Source organism: Martes martes (assembly GCF_963455335.1).
Source record: "Martes martes genome assembly, chromosome: 8".
Classification (NCBI taxonomy): Eukaryota; Metazoa; Chordata; class Mammalia; order Carnivora; family Mustelidae; genus Martes; species Martes martes.
Window position 1 is genome coordinate 344,138 of NC_137895.1, and position 17,322 is coordinate 361,459.

The window sequence follows — 17,322 nt, forward strand, 5'->3', positions numbered from 1 at the left end:
TTCGGCTCAGGTCATGATCCCGGGGTCCCGGGACTGATCGCGCATCGGGCTCCTTCATCAGCGGGGAACATGCATCTCCCTCTCCCGTTCCCTCAGCTTGTGCTCTGTCAAGTAAATAAATAAATAAATAAAATCTTTTCTTACAAGAGAGAGAGAATTCCTGCAAATCACAAAGAGACAGCCTGACAGAAAATGGGCAAGAGACTTCACAGCAGAAAACATCCAAATGGTCAGTTAATACATGAAAAGGTACTCATCGGTCAGCAGGCTGCAGATCCAGACCTCGACGTTGTATTATGTACCAGAACACCCACCCGGAGAGGGGGAATGTGATCGCAGGAAGGGTCAGTGAGCGACAGGAACCGGGGTCCTCTGCCGGTGGGATTGAGAACTGGCTCAACCACCGCCACCGGGTCCGCTCGAGATGGCCACAGGTGTGTCCTAGCTACGATGTAACACCTAGCATAATGCGATACCCACAGCAGCCACTAAAAACCTACACAGACACATGAGAAAACACTCTAGATAAGTCAAAATGGAATTTTTTAAATTATCAAATAACACACAGGAGTCAGGAAAAAGAAAAGAAAAATGAAAAACGCGATCAGAAAACTACAATAAAATGGGAGCCCTGACATATCAACAATTACATTAAATGTAAATGGCCCGAAATATGCCAACTAAAGGCAGAACAGCAGAGCAGGTGAGAACACACGACCCAACTATGCGCCGTTCACAAGAAATTCACTTCAAATAGAACAACTCACACACACAAAGCTGTATAAATATCCCTCCTTATCCACGGGGGATATATTCCAAGACCCCCAATGGATGCCTAAAACCACGAACAGTGCTAAACCCTACATATACTATGCTGCCTCCTATGCATACACACCTGTGAGAGTTCAATGTATAAATCAGGCATAATAAGAGATCAACAACAATAATAAACTAGAACGGTAACAATATCCTAAATGTAAGTGATGTGAATGACGCTCCCTCCCTCCCCCTCTCTCTCAAAACATCTTACTGTGCGGATTCAGCCTCCCTCCTACGATGTGAGATGATGACATGCTTATGGGATGGGCTGAAGGAAGGTGACTGAGCTGGGCCTGTGTGCAGCATCAGGCTTCGTCGGACCTTCGGACGCGATGTCAGGAGAAGGGTCACCCGCTCAGGAGAAGGGTCGCGACGGACGGTGGTAACTGGAACCGTGGCTAAGGTAGGACTACGATACACAAATGCCCACAGCAGCTCGATTTGCAACAGACAAAAGTGCCAACACCTCGTGTCCTTCAACAGACGGACAAACCGTGCTCCAGCCCCAACTCCTCAGTAATGAAGGGACCCGTGATCATGCCGGCAGAGTCCTCATGCTGTAGAAACGTCCAGGAGGGCACCTGGGGGGGCTTCGTGCCTTTGGCTCAGGTCCTGATCCCAGGGTCTGGGGGTCGACCCCATATGGGGGGCTCCCTGCTGAGCGGGGAGCCTGCTTCTCCCTCTCCCTCTGCCCCTCCCCCAGCTCATGCATTCTCTCCCTCCGTTCTGTCCAAATAAATAAAATCTTTAAAAAAAAGAAAAAAGAAACATATGGGAGTATCTACATATAAAATGATACAATGTCTGTGATTTGCTTCCAAATAATCTGGGATGGGGTTTGGAAATAGGGGCTGTAGAACAATAAAACTGGTCAGAAACACATGATTGTTGAAGTCGTGTGACAGAAACACAGGGGTTCATAAACTGTTTTCTCTATAAATGTACGAAATGGCTGAAATGAAGAGTTAAGAAAATGCAGTATGCCTGTTCACTGCAGCCCATGTCTCTGTGGAAACGCTGCATCAAACACCGTGGCCCTGTCCCAGCAGACCCTAGAAACGAGGCAGCTGCGCGTTTACTGTTCCAAAACTCTGGTACAGCAGTAACACGGCCACTGCATCTGCTGGAAAGAACGTGGGAGCTATACAGGAAAAGACATAGCAAATCCATTTCTAAGTGAAAAAAAAAACCCAATCTGCAGTATTCAGAGTATGATACCATCACGTGAAAATAAACAGTGAGTATATATCAGTGTCTCTCACAGGAGAAGAAGCGGGGAGAGACAGGGACTGAACAGTCCACAGCGGCCGCCTCGGGAGTACACAAGAGACTGTCCGGGTATCTCTACCTTGTCTGAAATTCATATAAATATGTCACATCTTTGCCAACAGAAGAAATATTTTTAAAGAGTGCATTTCATATTTTTTGATGCACTTGGCAAGGGAAGAAAATGGAAATATTTACAAAGCAGTAAAACACAGCAAACATCTGAAAGTAGCAGATAAATATGGTCAGGCCACAGGCAATTATGAACCAGGCGTGGGCAAGAAACAAAGCTTTTTAGAAATTCTTGAACTGCCCCACAGCCACACTGACCCCCCACTGCCCACGGCCACACTGACCCCCACTGCCCACGGCCACACTGACCCCCCAACTGCGCACGGCCAAAATGACCCCCACTGCGCACAGCCATACCGACCACGACACTTGCCCTCCACACCCATCACTGGTGGGCAAGGATGCACTGTCGTGTCCTGGACCGGCGCCGCCACGAACACCCTCTTTGACCACCTGTATCCCCTCTATTCTTCATTTACCCTCTGACTGGGTCAGAGAAATATCTGAGGTGAGACAGTCCTCTGAGGTCCCCGAAAAAGCTAAGATTCAGGATTCTGTGAAACGTATGCTTCACTGAACATTTCCAACATGCCAAGAATTTCTTCAAGGGAACAACGATCTGCCTGGAGGCTGCCCCTTTCCACACTCTCTACACATAAAATAGTGGTCTGTTCCCTCAATGGATATTTCACAATAATGAACGCTTAAACGATGAATATTTTGGGGGTGTGATAATGCAATTTGCCCAGCAGTCTTGTCCCCTCCTAGAGTTATAAGTAAAAGAATTTTTAGGGGCGCCTGGGTGGCTCAGATGGGTAAGCAGCTGCCTTCAGCTCAGGTCATGATCCCAGGGTCCTGGGATCGAATCCTGCATCGGGCTCTTCGCCCAGTGGAAGGGAGCCTGCTTCTCTCTCTGCCTCCGCCTGCCACTCTGCCTGCTTGTGCTATCTTTAAATAACGTCTTTAAAAAAAAAAAGAATTTTTAAAAGTCCTTGTATCTTAGAGGTATATACGGTAACATGAACAATAAAATCTCATGACATCTCGTATTTGTTCTGAAATAATGCACTGGGGATGGTGGGACGGGATAAAGGTGAAAGACTCCCCAGGCCTGGCCGCTGGGGCTGGTGGCAGGCCTGAGGCCCCGCGCCGACACGCCCTGTCTCTGCGTGTCCACCGCGTGGGTGGTGTGGAAGCACGGACGGACTCCAAGGCTGTGCTCCAGCTCACGAAACGAATCCACTCTTTCCACAGAAGCCTGGCGCTGTAAGCCTTCCTTTATCTGCTTTGAAACACACGGGCCTAGACACAAATGCTGGCGCCCCACAGAGCCGCAGATCTCAGAAGGCAGACAGCCTCAGAACCTGTCGTGACGCAGGCCTGCCCCCTAGTCCTCACGCCTCCGCCCGGTCGGGACAGAACCAGCCAGCCCGGTTTCGTGTCCTGGGCGGCTCTCAGGTGGCAGGAAGAGCTGCTTCTTCCTAAGCCGGCCAGCAGAAGCCACCCTCCTCATCAAATTCCAGCTCCCGCAGCAGCTGCGCACCCTGCCCCGGCTGCGCCCCGTGGGAGAGTCAGAAACAGTGCTCTCCGAGCCCCGAAGATGTGGGTCGCACAGTGACAGCCGACCGCCAGCCACGTCAGCGCCGGCTGCCCCGAGCCACATGGGCCTGGCCGTTTATTTACCTGTTCGGTTTTCCGTGCAATGAGATTGCCGATGGTCTTGCTGAAAAAACTGGCGAGCAGAGGATTGAGAGGTGGCTCGTGGTCCAAGAAATCGTACAGAAGGTTCAGCAGAGTCTCATCCCCCCCTAGTCGGTCGTTGATCTGCGGCACGTCACACGTCAGCAGCTCGCAGGCCGTGTTTGGGTACCTGAGAGGGCACGACACAAGCAACTGGAGGTGAAATTAGACGTCTCCGGCTCTCAGGAAGATGCTTAAGCGAGCAGCCTCTCAGGAAGCAGGTCCACGGGTCAGACCTTGGAATGAGTAAAAACAGGAGAGCCCTGTGACCGACGGGCATGTCTGACTACAACAAGCTCCGCGCCTGCCACACATTTCCCTCCGTCCTCACACCCTACGCCGTGGTCGCTCCTATTTTCTGACTCAACTGCGTTCTCTAAATAATGTGCGTTCATCTTTTGGTATCTCCTCTCTCAAGACCTCTGTCTTCACACCCACAGGCCAGGTCTCTTCCCTCCTGTGACAACACAGCTAGTGACGCCAGGTCCGTGAGGTGCACCCGCCCTCTCCACGCCCTCCCCGCCCCTACACACCAGCAGCGCAGACCCCAGCTCGTCCCCGAGCTAAAGGAATGCCACGCCTGCAGCTCACGATGCAGGGCCGGTCACGAGGCATCATGTGGGCGAATCATCGATGCCAGGACACATAAAATGACCAGATACAAAACAGTTTTGGTTTTTTTTTTTAAAGATCTATTTATTTATTTATTTATTTGAGAGAGAGAGAAAGAGAGAGAACAAGCAGGCAGAGCGGCAGGCAGAAGGAGAGGGAGAAGCAGGCGCTCCACTGAGTGAGGAGCCCAATGCAGGACTCGATCCCAGGACCCTGGGACCATGAGCTGAGCTGAAGGCAGAGGCTCAACCCACTGAGCCGCCCAGGCGCTCCTCAGATACAAAATAATCTTGATCCCATCACATGGAACCCCATGACATCCCTCTGCTCCCTGCCTTAACATCTGACAGGCACAGCGTCACTGCCATTGCCCCTGGGACAGGCACAGCTACCCAGCAAGCTGCCGCGTCCAGGACAGAGCCCGCAACAGCAGGGCCATTAGCAATGCCTGGTGCCGCCGCGCCTGGGGGGCTCAGTCGTTTGGGCGTCCGACTCTTGGTTTTGGCTCAGGTCATGATCTCAGGGTCCTGGGATGGAGCCGCGCAGCGGACTCTGTGCCTAGCAGGTGGTCTGCTGGGGGTTCTCTCCCTCTGCCCCTCCCCCTGCTCTCTCTCTCTCTCTCTCTCTCTCGCTCTCGCTCTCTAAAATAAATAAATAATCTTAAAAAAAAAATAATAATGCCTGGTGTCATATCCAGGTATACCTGGGAATGCAGGTAAGGGCGACTGGGGCCACAGCAGGAGGAGTGTGGATTGTCCCAGCGGGGCTGACTGCCCTGGAGAACGCCTGCTAGGCCACAGGACACACTCTGCAGCTTCAGGCACGTGACCTTACCTCTCTGCATCTGGGCTTTCCCATCTGAACATGGAGATGCAAGTGCCCAGCCACCCCACAAAGTTGCATAAAACAGCAAGCCAAGGGTCAAGGTCAGCCCCCATGACCCTCCGGCTCCTGGCAGCCACCAACATAGGCCCTCACATAGGCCTGAACCATGCTGGTCACTGTGGACTGGCTACAGAGGCCTGGGCTGGGGAGACTCTAGAGGGAGCAGCAGAGCATGGCAGCCAACTCATGTGAAGGGGGAGGAAACCGAGAAATCTAGGTCTAACTATGGGACAGGTGTTTCTCATCAGCCCAGACAAGACAAAGCACCTTCTAGAGTTCGGAGCGACCCTGCCATGCAGGCAGGCTGGGCGTGAGAGGCCTGCTGCAGTCACACAGAGCTGGCCTGGTTCCGCAGGCAGGCCCAGGCCGCGATTGGGGCGGGGGCGGGCGAGAGGTGTAACCTGGGCCCACCCACCTCACGGGATGGCTACCAGGATCACACGGCCACCTCAGCACCGCAGTGTACACTATGAAACCCGTGTGGAGGAAGACACATTGGGACAGGGACAGAAGGTCAGAGTGCAGGGCAGGAGGGCCAGGCCACAGCAGCCCTGAAAGCCAGAGCTAGACCCTCCATCACACAGGCACCCAGGTGTCCACCAGACTCCAAACACCAAGAGAAGATGTCCCGATGCTACAGGAGAGCCAAGGCCCAGAGGAAAGCACAGACTATTGCTTCAGAAATGTTTCCAGAGCACGTGGAAAGACACCCAACCTGGTTTCCACACATAAGCAAATGTGCACACATGTGGCAAGACAAGCTATAAGGCACTGACCCTCAAAGGTTATATCTAGGTATAGGGACTGAGGTTTTCTTTACTGGTCTTTTATAATTATTCTTCAAAAAAAAACCGGTAGGGGCGCCTGGGTGGCTCAGTGGGTTAAGCCTCTGCCTTCGGCTCAGGTCATGGTCTCAGGGTCCTGGGATCGAGCCCCGCATCGGGCTCTCTGCTCAGTGGGGAGCCTGGCTCCCCCCCCCTCCGCCTGCCTCTCTGCCTACTTGGGATCTCTGTCTGTCAAATAAATAAATAAAATCTTCAAAAAAAAAAAAAAAAAGAAGAGGAACTCAGTAAATAGAGCAGATCAAACACACCGGCTGGCTATCTTCCCTCTCAAACTCCTACTCGAGTAATGCAAAGGTAAAAAGGCAAGAAAAGAAAAGTGAGGGGCATCTGGAGGGTTCCATTGTTACACGTCTGCTTCAGCTCAGATCATGATCCCAGGGCCCTGGGATCGAGCCCCACATCAGGCTTCCTACCCAGCAAGGAGCCTGCTTCTTCCTCTCCCTCTGCCTGCCACTCTGCCCACTTGTGTTCTCTGTCTGTCAAATAAATAAATAAAATCTTTTAAAAAGGAAGGAAGGAAAAGAAGAGGAAAGGGGAAATGACTGCAGGCGAGGCCCAGAGGATGGGAGGGTGCGCCAGATAAGTCAAGCGTCAGGCGGCCGGAGGGAGCGCCCGCTAGAAACCACTCGAGAAAGGCCTGGCCACAGAGGCAGCGGCTAACCGGGCAGGTCTGAAGGCGCGGCTCAGGAGAGCAGCAGGCTTCTTGCCTGTCCCTTGTCGGTACTCAGGACTCAAAAGTTACCCCCTGGAAAAGACGGGCCGGAGCAGCTCCTGACTCGGAGACATCAGGCACAGCTGAGGGACTGACGGCACGGTGGCCAGAAACAGGGGGCCTGGTAAAAAGCAAAAACAAAACAAAACACAAAAGCTTCCTGAGGCTGCTGTCAAGTCCTCACCCCGCAGCTAGGGGCAGGGAGGATTACTTTCCGGAGAAACTGTGGGACAGAGCAAAGTCAACCAGGCATAGCCTACCCAAGCGGCTGGCCACCTGCCGCCCACACGCACGCGTGGTGAGCAGGCCCCATCAGACCCCACGCCGGCGCCGGCACCTCTCTGCCAGAAGGAGCCGAGGGCTGACCAAACACTCAGCTGCCAGGAGACGAGATGTGCAGGGCAGTGGCGGAGAGTGCGGGGAACAGACGGAAACTCCAGGAAACACTCTGCCCCAACACAGAGTGGCCACGAGCAGGAAATGGAGGCTTGGAGTTAAAATGCCTGACGATAAGAAAGACCCCCTCGATCAGAAATGTGACGGAAAGCTTACAAATCAGCAGGACAGGAAGACAGCACGTGAAGCAGCCTCTCAGACATAGACAAAAAGGCAAAGACGAGACATCAAGAGCGAAAAGAAGAGGAGAGCACCAATCCAGGTGGTCTAACACCCGACGACAAGTCCCAGGAAGAGAAAACAGAGGGCAAACCGGTGGGGAGAAGATTATCCAAGAAACAACGCGGGAAGCTTCCCTGTGGGGAAGGCCAGGACCGATGGGCTGAAAGGGCCCAGGGGTACCTACACCATCAGTGACCAGAAGCCCGGATGCAGCGTCTCAGTGCTTACAGCTGACACTTCACTCTAAAACCTGTCTGGTTGAAACTGCCCTGTCCGGACCCCGGAGGTGATCTTACAGGACGATGGAACCACACAAGGGCCCAAGTGCCCCCTGGAGGAGACAAAACCTGGGAGCCCTGTTGCATCTGGCACGTCCGAGACAAGGCCAGGAAGAGGAGCCGACCACGGCGGCGTCTAAAGCACACCCAGGGGTGTCCGTGCAGGGTCTACACCAGAGGGAGTAGGTGCGCAGTCAGACCCTCACACGGTCCTCCTCCTCCAGAATCTACTAGAGACAACTCCCCGCAGGAAGGAAGCCAAAGATGACGGCAACGAGCTCCTGGAACATGGAAGGTGGGCCCCGGCTTATCAGAGTGAGGATGGAGGAAACCCTCTTGCCCCTTCAGACACCTCCCTCTGTGTCAAGAAGTGCTGCTCCCCCAGGGGGGTCCTCGAGCAACTGGGCTCAGCCCTCCTTCCTGTAGGACGGGTCTTCTGGAGGGTGTCCTTTCTGCGGGGCTATCCTGCTGCAGCCCCATTTCTTGACAGGTGATCTGGATCCCAGAAGCCCGTGGCCCAGAGCCACAGAACACACTCTCCCACAGCACCTTGCAAGAAACGGCAGCAACCGTCTTGGGGTCGGTCTGCTGACTTCCTGTTCCTCAAAAGGCTGAGAACTCAACAGGCAAACCGGACAGGAACTTTCGGAAAAAGGCCAGCACCTCGTCGTGGCTCTCAGGCTGGACCAGGGAGACAGCTTCTCAGCCCAGGGCTGCCGCGCAGAGCCCTCACCGAGCCCTCACCGCCTGCAGCAGCCTCGGGCTTTCCGCAAGAACAACGGCTGCTCCCTGACCTCACACCACCCGGCGGCAGCTTCTCTGGAACAGGCATGGCTCGGGCGCACCCCCCACCATCGGGAAAGGGGTCTCCGCATAAGCCAGCCTGTAGTCAGGCGGGGGAAGCGACCAGTTATACCGCTCAGACCCGCAGCCCAGAGGCACGACGGCCAGGCCGGCTGAGGTGGGCAGTCGCTTGGGGTGGAGAAGCAGGCCAGCGGCTCCCGGGAGGCAAGGGTGCGGTCAGACCCACTCACTCTACTCCATTCCTGCCTCCTCACCATCTATCCGTCCATCCTACTCCTTTACTCAAAAAGGAATCTTCAAATTGATTTTAAAATTAAAAATCTTAATTTTTGATTTGGGCTACGGACACGCCCTTTCAAACTCAGTTCCACGGGCTTGTGGGGAAGAGCGGCCTCCCGCCCTGTGTCCTTGCGCACCCCACGCCTGTCCTCGGCTCTGTGGTCGGCCTCCAGGTTTCTAAGTAAAACAGAGACGCATGTCTTCACTGGTCACCTTCCAATGTGAAAACCGACCTCCTACAGCGGAAGGTGAAGACAGAGCTCTCCTGTCGCCCGGCCCTCACCCTCGCTCTATGCATCAGAGCACAATTCTTGGTTAAACGCAGGGCTTATGCTGACCTTGTATGAACACGGAGGCTCCGTTCACAGCGGAGCTGACCTGTTCACTCTCCTTGCACCCGCTTGCTTACGGAGCCCCCCCAGGGCCCCCCACTGCCTTGTTCGCTTGGCTCCACCCCACCCACTACTCATCTTCCCAAACTCTCTGACGATGAACATGAACGTCTCCTGGCTCACTGATGCCAGTCTGGGACCCTTCTGCCCTGATCCAGAACACACTGCCCGCACCCCAGCTCTCCGTCCTGCTAACCAATGCCCTCTCTGCAGGGAGGCCACATAACTTGACACCAAACGGGACACATCTGGGGTGAGAGGGTAAAAGGATGAGGGCCATCCACAGTGATGCTGAGATGAGGCGCTGACCCGGCATGTCCCGTGCACGGCAGCTTCTATTTGACTTGTCACAGACGGCCAGCATGCCCCCAAACCCGCGGGCTCCTCTACAAACAAGCTCCCGCCTCCATCTAGGGCTCTCCTCTGCCAGCATCGACATGGCTCCCCCGTCAGAGGCCATGAATGACTCCCCTAATGGGTGTCCCTAAATCAAGTGTCCCCTGCAACAGGCACTTCTCGCTGCCCTCTCCGGCATTCTCTCCCCTCAAAGAGAAAGGCCAACAAGGACTTCTGCAAAGGTCCGGAGAGGAATAGCTCAGATGGTCTATGTTGTAACTGTCACCTCTGCCCCTGTAGTCACCAAAGGCTGAATGTGGCTACCTTCCAACAAGACTTTCATTTTTCTTTTTTCTTTTATAAGATTTTATTTATTTATTTATTTGACAGAGAGAGAGAGAGAGAGAGAGAAAGAGCGAGCACACAAGCAGGGGGAGCAGCAGAGGGAGAGGGAAAAGCAGGCTCCTGCCGAGCAGGGAGCCTGATGGCGGGGCTTGATCCCAGGACCCTGAGATCATGACCTGAGCCAAAGGCGGACACTTAATGACTGAGCCACCCAGATGCCCTTCAACAAGACTTTCTTCATGGACAACTGAAACGTGGATTTGATATCAATTTCATGTGTAACAAAGTATTACTCCTTTGATCTTTTTCAACCATTTAAAAATTTAAAACTAGGGGCAGCTGGGTGGCTCAGTCGTTGGGTGTCTGCCTTCGGCTCAGGTCATGATCGCAGGGTCCTGGGATCGAGCCCTGCATCAGGCTCCCTGCTCAGTGGGAAACCTGCCTCTCCCTCTCCCACTCCCACTGCTTGTATTCCCTCTCTCGCTGTGTCTCTGTCAAATAAAGAAATAAAATCTTTCAAAAAAATGTAAAACTATTCTTAGCTTGCAGGCCACACAAAGACAGGATCTGACCTGTGGGCCAGTCAGTCAACCCTGTTCTAACTTTACCAGCGCACAGTGTGTGATGCTCTGTGGACGCAGGAGCACCCGAGGGCTACCCTGTCTGCCCCCATTCCTGTGTCACTAGTCCCAGGTACTGCGGCTCTGCCCTGTCCCCCTCATTCCTACTCCTCTGTTCTCATCCCAAGTCCTTAACCACACCACCACCTCCCTTCTGTCATGTCCTAACTCCCTAGCCAACTGCTGAATGGAACATTTTAGGGAAAACTTTGAGAATGGTCAGTACCATTAACGACATAGCCTCTTTCCTCTGACCCCAAGACCCCACAGTGGGGCACTTCCCACAGTCAAGAGGTCACGTGCTGCCCATCCCCCCTAGTAGGCCATTCAGCAGCCCGGGACCTGCTTCCCGCTGGGGTGCAGCCCGTCTGCCGCAGTCTACCCTGCCACCGTCCTGGGGCCAGTCTGCTCTCAGCACATTTTCACCCAGAACACTCCGACACACAGCCCCTCACCAGAGCTCAGGATGAGAAATCACATACACAGAGATGCCAAGTCTTAACCCTCACGAAAACAAGCCCCCCGGGGAGTGGCCTCCTTACTTCTCGGACGGGATAAATGTTTACAGGGGGCTCTTCTTCAGAAGCCCTGGCTCTGGCCGTCCTCCAGCGCCGCCCACCGCCTCCCCGCAGCCCCGCCCAGCTCCGGCCACAGCCTCAGTACATACTTGAAGCGGACCTTCTCCTCCATGTCCAGCGGCGGGTCCCGTGTAATGAGGCTCACCAGCTCCTCCATGCACTGCTGCCGGCACAGGAAGCCCAGCAGCTTCTGGTTCTGAGCCTTGCACTCCTGCAGGACGTCATCCTCGTCCATCAGCTCCCGCAGCGTCACATCCTCCCTGTCCAACAGCTTGTCGACGTGGGACGTGGTGTTCAAGTCAAACTTCCAGAACATGGTGACGGCCACGAAGCTGCAAGCAAAGACAGAAGGGGTCACTTCTCTCACGTAGTGTGAATTCACCCTCAGCAAGTCTACAGCAAAGTCCAACAAGTCCATCCCCGACACAAGCCTGCGCCCGACGGTGCTCTCCTGAGGAAGTGCCGCGACGGGTCTCTCCAGGTCTGGCTCCAGAGCTCGCAAGGACTCCCCAGATCCTCTACAGCGCAGGCCCTGCGGCTTCTCTCGGTGCCCTCCGGCTGACCCACCTTCAGTGCCCTCACCTCCTCCTCGGCTCCCCGAGGCCAACACATCCCCAGTCTCCCAGGAGTCAGCCCTGGGGGTGCATCTCCACCCCAAGAAATGTAACAGCTCTATGACCCACCCACCCTCTCAGGGTCCAACCGCCGCCCGAGTGACCACTAGGCATCTCTCCCCAGACGTCTCTGTATTGCATACATTGTCTGTAGATCATGTCTGACATCTCAAGAAGCCTCTTTGGTTAGGGACAGACTGTCCCTCCCAGAACTAGCCAATCATCAAAGATGGCAAATGGCCGAGCCAGAGCATTATATGATCTGCAAACTACTCTGTCCAGAGCAACTACTCTTCTCTGGGCCCACACATCCCAGGAAACCATCTTCCTCTCCCTTTACCATCCCAGGGCCAGGGGCCAGGCAACTAGGAACCACCCATATAGCTTAGAGTTCGCCAAAATTATTCAAATTACGGTGCCCTAAGCTTCCCATCCTGCCCTGCCTTGTCTTTCCCATGGAAACCCCAATAAAACTCGTGGCTTAAATGTCCCCCCACCCTGTCTTCTGCCTCCTGACACCCCTGGGACATCCCCATGTGGCCCTGCGTGAGGCCCACACCTCCTATCTCTAGGACTGTACCTGTAACAACCTGTTTTCCTGGGCCTCCCCTTTGTCTACGCTCCTGCCCACACCTGACTGACCATCTCCTAAAAGAACGTGAAACCTTAGCAAGTCAATCTCCTGATGGCTCACGTTGCTTGCCTGGCCTTCAGCAACTCTGCCAACCCCTCGCCGGGCCCCTCCTTTCACCATCCCCATCTTGCCAAATGACCCAGGCTTATCCTTGTGCCACAAGCACCCTCACACGCACACCCCCCCAGAAGCCGCCTTTTTTTTTTTTTTTTTTAAGATTTTATTTATTTATTTGACAGACAGAGATCACAGGTAGGCAGAGAGGCAGGCAGAGAGAGAGGGGGAAGCAGGCTCCCTGCAGAGCAGAGAGCCCGATGCGGGGCTCGATCCCAGGACCCCGGGATCATGACCTGAGCCCAAGGCAGAGGCTTTGACCCACTGAGCCCCCCAGGCGCCCTGGAAGCCGCTCTTGACCCCCACCTTTCTCTGCATCTCCCACACACCATCCTCTCCAGGCTCTTGCTGTCTTTGCCTGGACTACACACGGTTTGTCCTGCTCAGTGAGTCTCATAGGACAGGCTCCCAGGGCCTAGGCTGTTTGCCGCAAAGTTTTCACCGTTTGATACAAAATGAAGACTATAAGGCCTATATCCTTAGCAAAGTGAAACCTGTACCTTGAAATTATTAAATCTCTTCAATGTCATACCATTAACATGAGGTAAGATTTCTCTTCTCCAGTACTTTTATTCAGAAGAGTAAAAGATCCCACACAATGCAGGAGCCCCGACTTGTCTGTGTGGGAAGCCCGGCTGCCGGAGAGCCCCTCGGCCAGCCAGGCAGCCCCTGTCCCTGTCCCTTCACAGCCTCTTGCCTTTGCTGCATCAGAGTCATTTTTTCAAAACACAGACATCTTCAAGTTCCTCCCATCTCGGCTTCAGAAGCTCTGCTGGTGAGAGCTCTCCTGGCACTCACCAGGCCCTCTGGCACTCACCGCTGTCTCCCCAATCCTACCCTTGCCACGAGGACATGGTCTTTCCTGCAACACAGAGTGAGTGCCCTTTCCCACCTTCACCCAGCCTCACAGGATCATGCACTCAGACGGTCCTCGCTTATTAAACCCCACTCACCTCGCCAAACTGAGCTAACAAACGGCGCGCTGGGGCCGTGCTAGTGCCAGCGTCCGCAACACAGTGGCGGTGGGGCCTAGACTGGCAGTGCGGGTGACTCCGCAGTCTGACCCTACACTCAGTTTCTTTCCGGGTCCCGAGATCTTCCTACTTCTCTTGTGAGGAGGGCGGACGGGTATCTGTGGGTGGTAGCAGCATACTTTGGGAAAGCAGAAAACACTACCAGAAGTAATCTCGGGATAAGACGGCCGTCTCTCCTAAACGCCGAGCAGAACGACTCAGATGCTCCGATAACGTACAACCCAGGCAAACAAGAACGAGAGGGAGACCCCCACCTTGCCATTGCTCTCTTCCGAACAAGAACCTGCAAGACACGGGCGACCAGAAGTAGCGTCTGTGTCCTGCTCTCAGCCACAGAGCGGGCAAGTGGCTGGGTGGACCACAGGATCCCATCGACCAAATGGAGAAGTTTTTCTAGTGGGACCCTAAAAAAGGACTGGATTAATCCAAACGCAGATCAACAAGAAAAAGAAAAAGGAGGAGGAGAAATAAGCAACAAATGGGAACAAATGGCAAGAGAGCTGACAAACTCAACCACGTCAACAAGTAATTAAAGACAGAATGGCCCAGACTGTAAAAAGCAAGAACTAACTACACACTGAGTATAAAGCTTACATTAAGTATAAAGATACAGGGGCACCTGGGGGGCTCAGTAGGCTAAGCCTCCGCCTTCGGTTCACGTCATGATCCCAGGGTCCTGGGACCGAGCCCCGCAGTCTCAGGGTCCTGGGATCGAGCCCCACGTCGGGCTCTCTGCTTAGCAGGGAGCCTGCTTCCCCCCTCTCTCTGCCTGCCTCTCTGCTTGCTTGTGATCTCTGTCTGTCAAATAAATAAAAATCTTAAAAAAAAAAAAAAAACTGGTATTACCGCTTCCAAAAACATTCAACAGAGTTCAGCAGTAAAGCCAAGGGTCTAAAATTTTCTTTGGTCACATTTCAACTTATGAATTCCATTTCCTTAATAGGTATTTTCTATTTCTACTTGTTTTCATACTGATAATTTGCACTGCTGAATGAATCTGACCATTTTACCAAAACCGACTAAATTATCGGCATAAAGTTATTCATAACATCATCATGTCATTCTTCTAATGTCAAGCAGGACCTGTAGTGACACTGCTCTTTCACTCTTACATACTAGTAATGTCTGTCCTACCTTTTTTTCTTCATTAGTGCAAATAAAGGTTTATCCATTTTTTTTAAAGATTTTATTTATTTATTTGACAGATCACAAGTAGGCAGAGAGGCAGGCAGAGAGAGAGAGGAAGCAGGTTCCCTGCTGAGCAGAGAGCCCAATGCGGGGCTCGATCCCAGGACCCTGGGATCATGACCCGAGCTGAAGGCAGAGGCTTTAACCCACTGAGCCGCCCAGGAGCCCCAAAGGTTTATCAATTTTTACTGATCTTTTGAGGAACAAAGGTTTAGCTTTATTTTTTTTTCTCTGTTATTTGTGCATATTCGATTTCATTGATTTCCTCTTCTGTCTTTGTAATTTCCTTCCTACTGCACTTTGGGTTTTATTTGCTCTTCTTTCTCTAGCTTCTTAAGTTATTAGGTCATTGGTTTTTAGACCTTTCCCCTTTTCTAGTGTGAACATCAAAGCTATAAATTGGCCTTCAAGCACTGCTCTGCCTGTACCCCAGAGCTTTCATGTTTCCATTTTCACCGAATTCAAGTATAACATTTTTCCACTTATTTTGAGATTTTTAAAAAAGATTTTATTTGGAGGGGAAGAGGATGAGCGTTGGGGAGGGGCCAAGCGAGGAAGTGAGAGAAGCAGACTCCCCAGTGGGCAGGAGGCCTGCTGCAGGGCTCAATTCCAGGACCTGGGGACCACAACACGAGCCAAAGGCAGACACAGCTGACTGAGCCACCTAGATGCCCCTATTCTGGGATTTTCTAAACATCTTTTTTTTAAAGATTCAACTGTCTTTTTTTTTTTTTTTAATTTATTTACTTATTTGACAGGCAGAGATCACAAGTAGGCAGAGAGGCAGGCAGAGAGAGAGGAGGAAGCAGGCTCCCTGCTGAGCAGAGAGCCCGATGCGGGGCTCGATCCCAGGACCCTGAGATCATGACCTGAGCTGAAGGCAGAGGCTTTAACCCACTGAGCCACCCAGGAGCTCCCCAATTGGTTTTATTAAATGATTCATGAATCAGGCAGCTTCCCATCTACCAGACAGAGGGGCACACCCCTCTCTTTTTTGTTTATATATAATTTCTGTTGTGATCAGGTAACAGGCTTATATTATTTCATTCTTTTCAAATGTATTGATATTTGTTTTATGGCCTAGCATAGGGGTCGACGAACTTCTTCTGTAAAAAGCTATAAAGACAGAAATAAACCAGATTTTTTTAGCAGGATTCTATTTTCAGCTTTGTAGGCCACATAGGGTTTCTGTTGCACATTCTTTTTCTTTTTCTTAACAACCCTTTAAAAACATGAAAACCCTTCTTCCGCAAGCTGTACAGCAATAAGGAGTGAGCTACACACCCCCGCAGGCTGAAGTCTGCTGACCAATGACCTTGCCTATGACAAGGTCCGTCTTGGTGAATGTGGCTGTGCGTCGGAGAAGTTTTCCTTCTGTTCCTGCTAGGTGGGTCAGTTAACTCAGGTTGGTGGACGGGTTTCCAAGTCTCCTGCACACTCACAATCCTCCGTCTACTCGCTGTGACACCCTGAGAGGAGGCTGTGACCCTCACCTCTTAACTGCTGAGTTATGTATCTCTCCTTTTGACTCTGCAAGTTTTTGCTTCATGTATTTTGAATTTCCTTTATTATGTGGATATTCAGAATTGTATGTCTTCTCCGTAAACTGCCTCTTTGTCTTGAAACATCCCTCATTGTATCTGGCAATATACCCCGTCTTATGGCTGCTCTGTCGGACATGAACACGGCACACTCTTCTTCTGGTTCGTGTTCACTATATCCTTTAACATCCTTCTACTGTCAACCTATCTGTGTCTTTATTTATTTATTTTAAGATTTTATTTGTCAGAGAGCAAGCCCAAGCAGGCGAGCTGCAGGCAGAGCAGGCAGAGGGAGGAGCAGGCTCCCCGCCAGACTCAATCCTGGGATTCTTAGGATCATGACCTGAGCCAAATGCAGACACTTAACCAACTGAGACACCCAGTGCTCCAAATCCTAGCAAATTTCTAAACTAGAAATTGACATGGTAATACTAAAATGTATATGGAAATTTAAGAAAATAAAAAAACAAAACCTCGAATAGGCAAAGCAATTTTAAAAAGGAAGAACAAAGCTGGAATATCAGCACTACCCGATGTCAAGACTCACTATGACGTGACATTAATCAAGATGGCACGGCTCTGGTGTCTCAAAAGAACAAAATAGAAAGCACAGAAATAGACCGACGCGTGTGTGGCCGACTGACTTTCGGTAAATGTGCCAGAGCAACTCAGTGGGGAAAGTACGATCCTTTCCAACACATGGTATCAGAAACTGCACATCTATAAATAAAATGAAACTCAACCCTTACCTCACACCATACACAAAAACAGCCTTAGCCATAAAAACTAAAACTAAAATTTCTAGATGAAAACCTGAGGAAAAAAAATCTTTCTAGACTTGGGTCAGAGAACACATAAGAAAACATAAATTGGGGGTGGCTGGGTGGCTCCATCAGTTAAGCATTCAGCTCTTGATCTCAACACAGGTCTTAATCTCAGGGTCATGAGTTCAAGCCCTGTGCTGGGCTCCTTACTGGGTGTGGAACCTACTTAAAA

The 17,322-nt window shown here is 52.0% G+C and overlaps 1 protein-coding gene across 16 annotated transcripts in view; it reads right to left on the bottom strand.

Moving 5' to 3' along the window:
- Nucleotides 1-17,322, bottom strand: part of PPP6R2 (protein phosphatase 6 regulatory subunit 2) — a 78,179-nt gene that overhangs the window by 25,731 nt on the left and 35,126 nt on the right. For 15 of the 16 annotated variants that reach the window (XR_013967291.1, XR_013967292.1, XR_013967293.1 and 12 more), the window contains 2 exons: nucleotides 11,291-11,533; nucleotides 3,841-4,027 (listed from right to left, as the gene is read on the bottom strand). Coding sequence is in view for 11 of the 16 variants with exons in the window: in XM_080811668.1 (XP_080667794.1) it covers nucleotides 3,841-4,027; nucleotides 11,291-11,533 (430 nt within the window). In the remaining 5 variants the exon portion in view is untranslated. Of the gene's footprint in view, nucleotides 1-3,840; nucleotides 4,051-11,290; nucleotides 11,534-17,322 lie in introns of those variants that run through there. The other variant, XM_080811669.1, reaches the window with a different exon arrangement.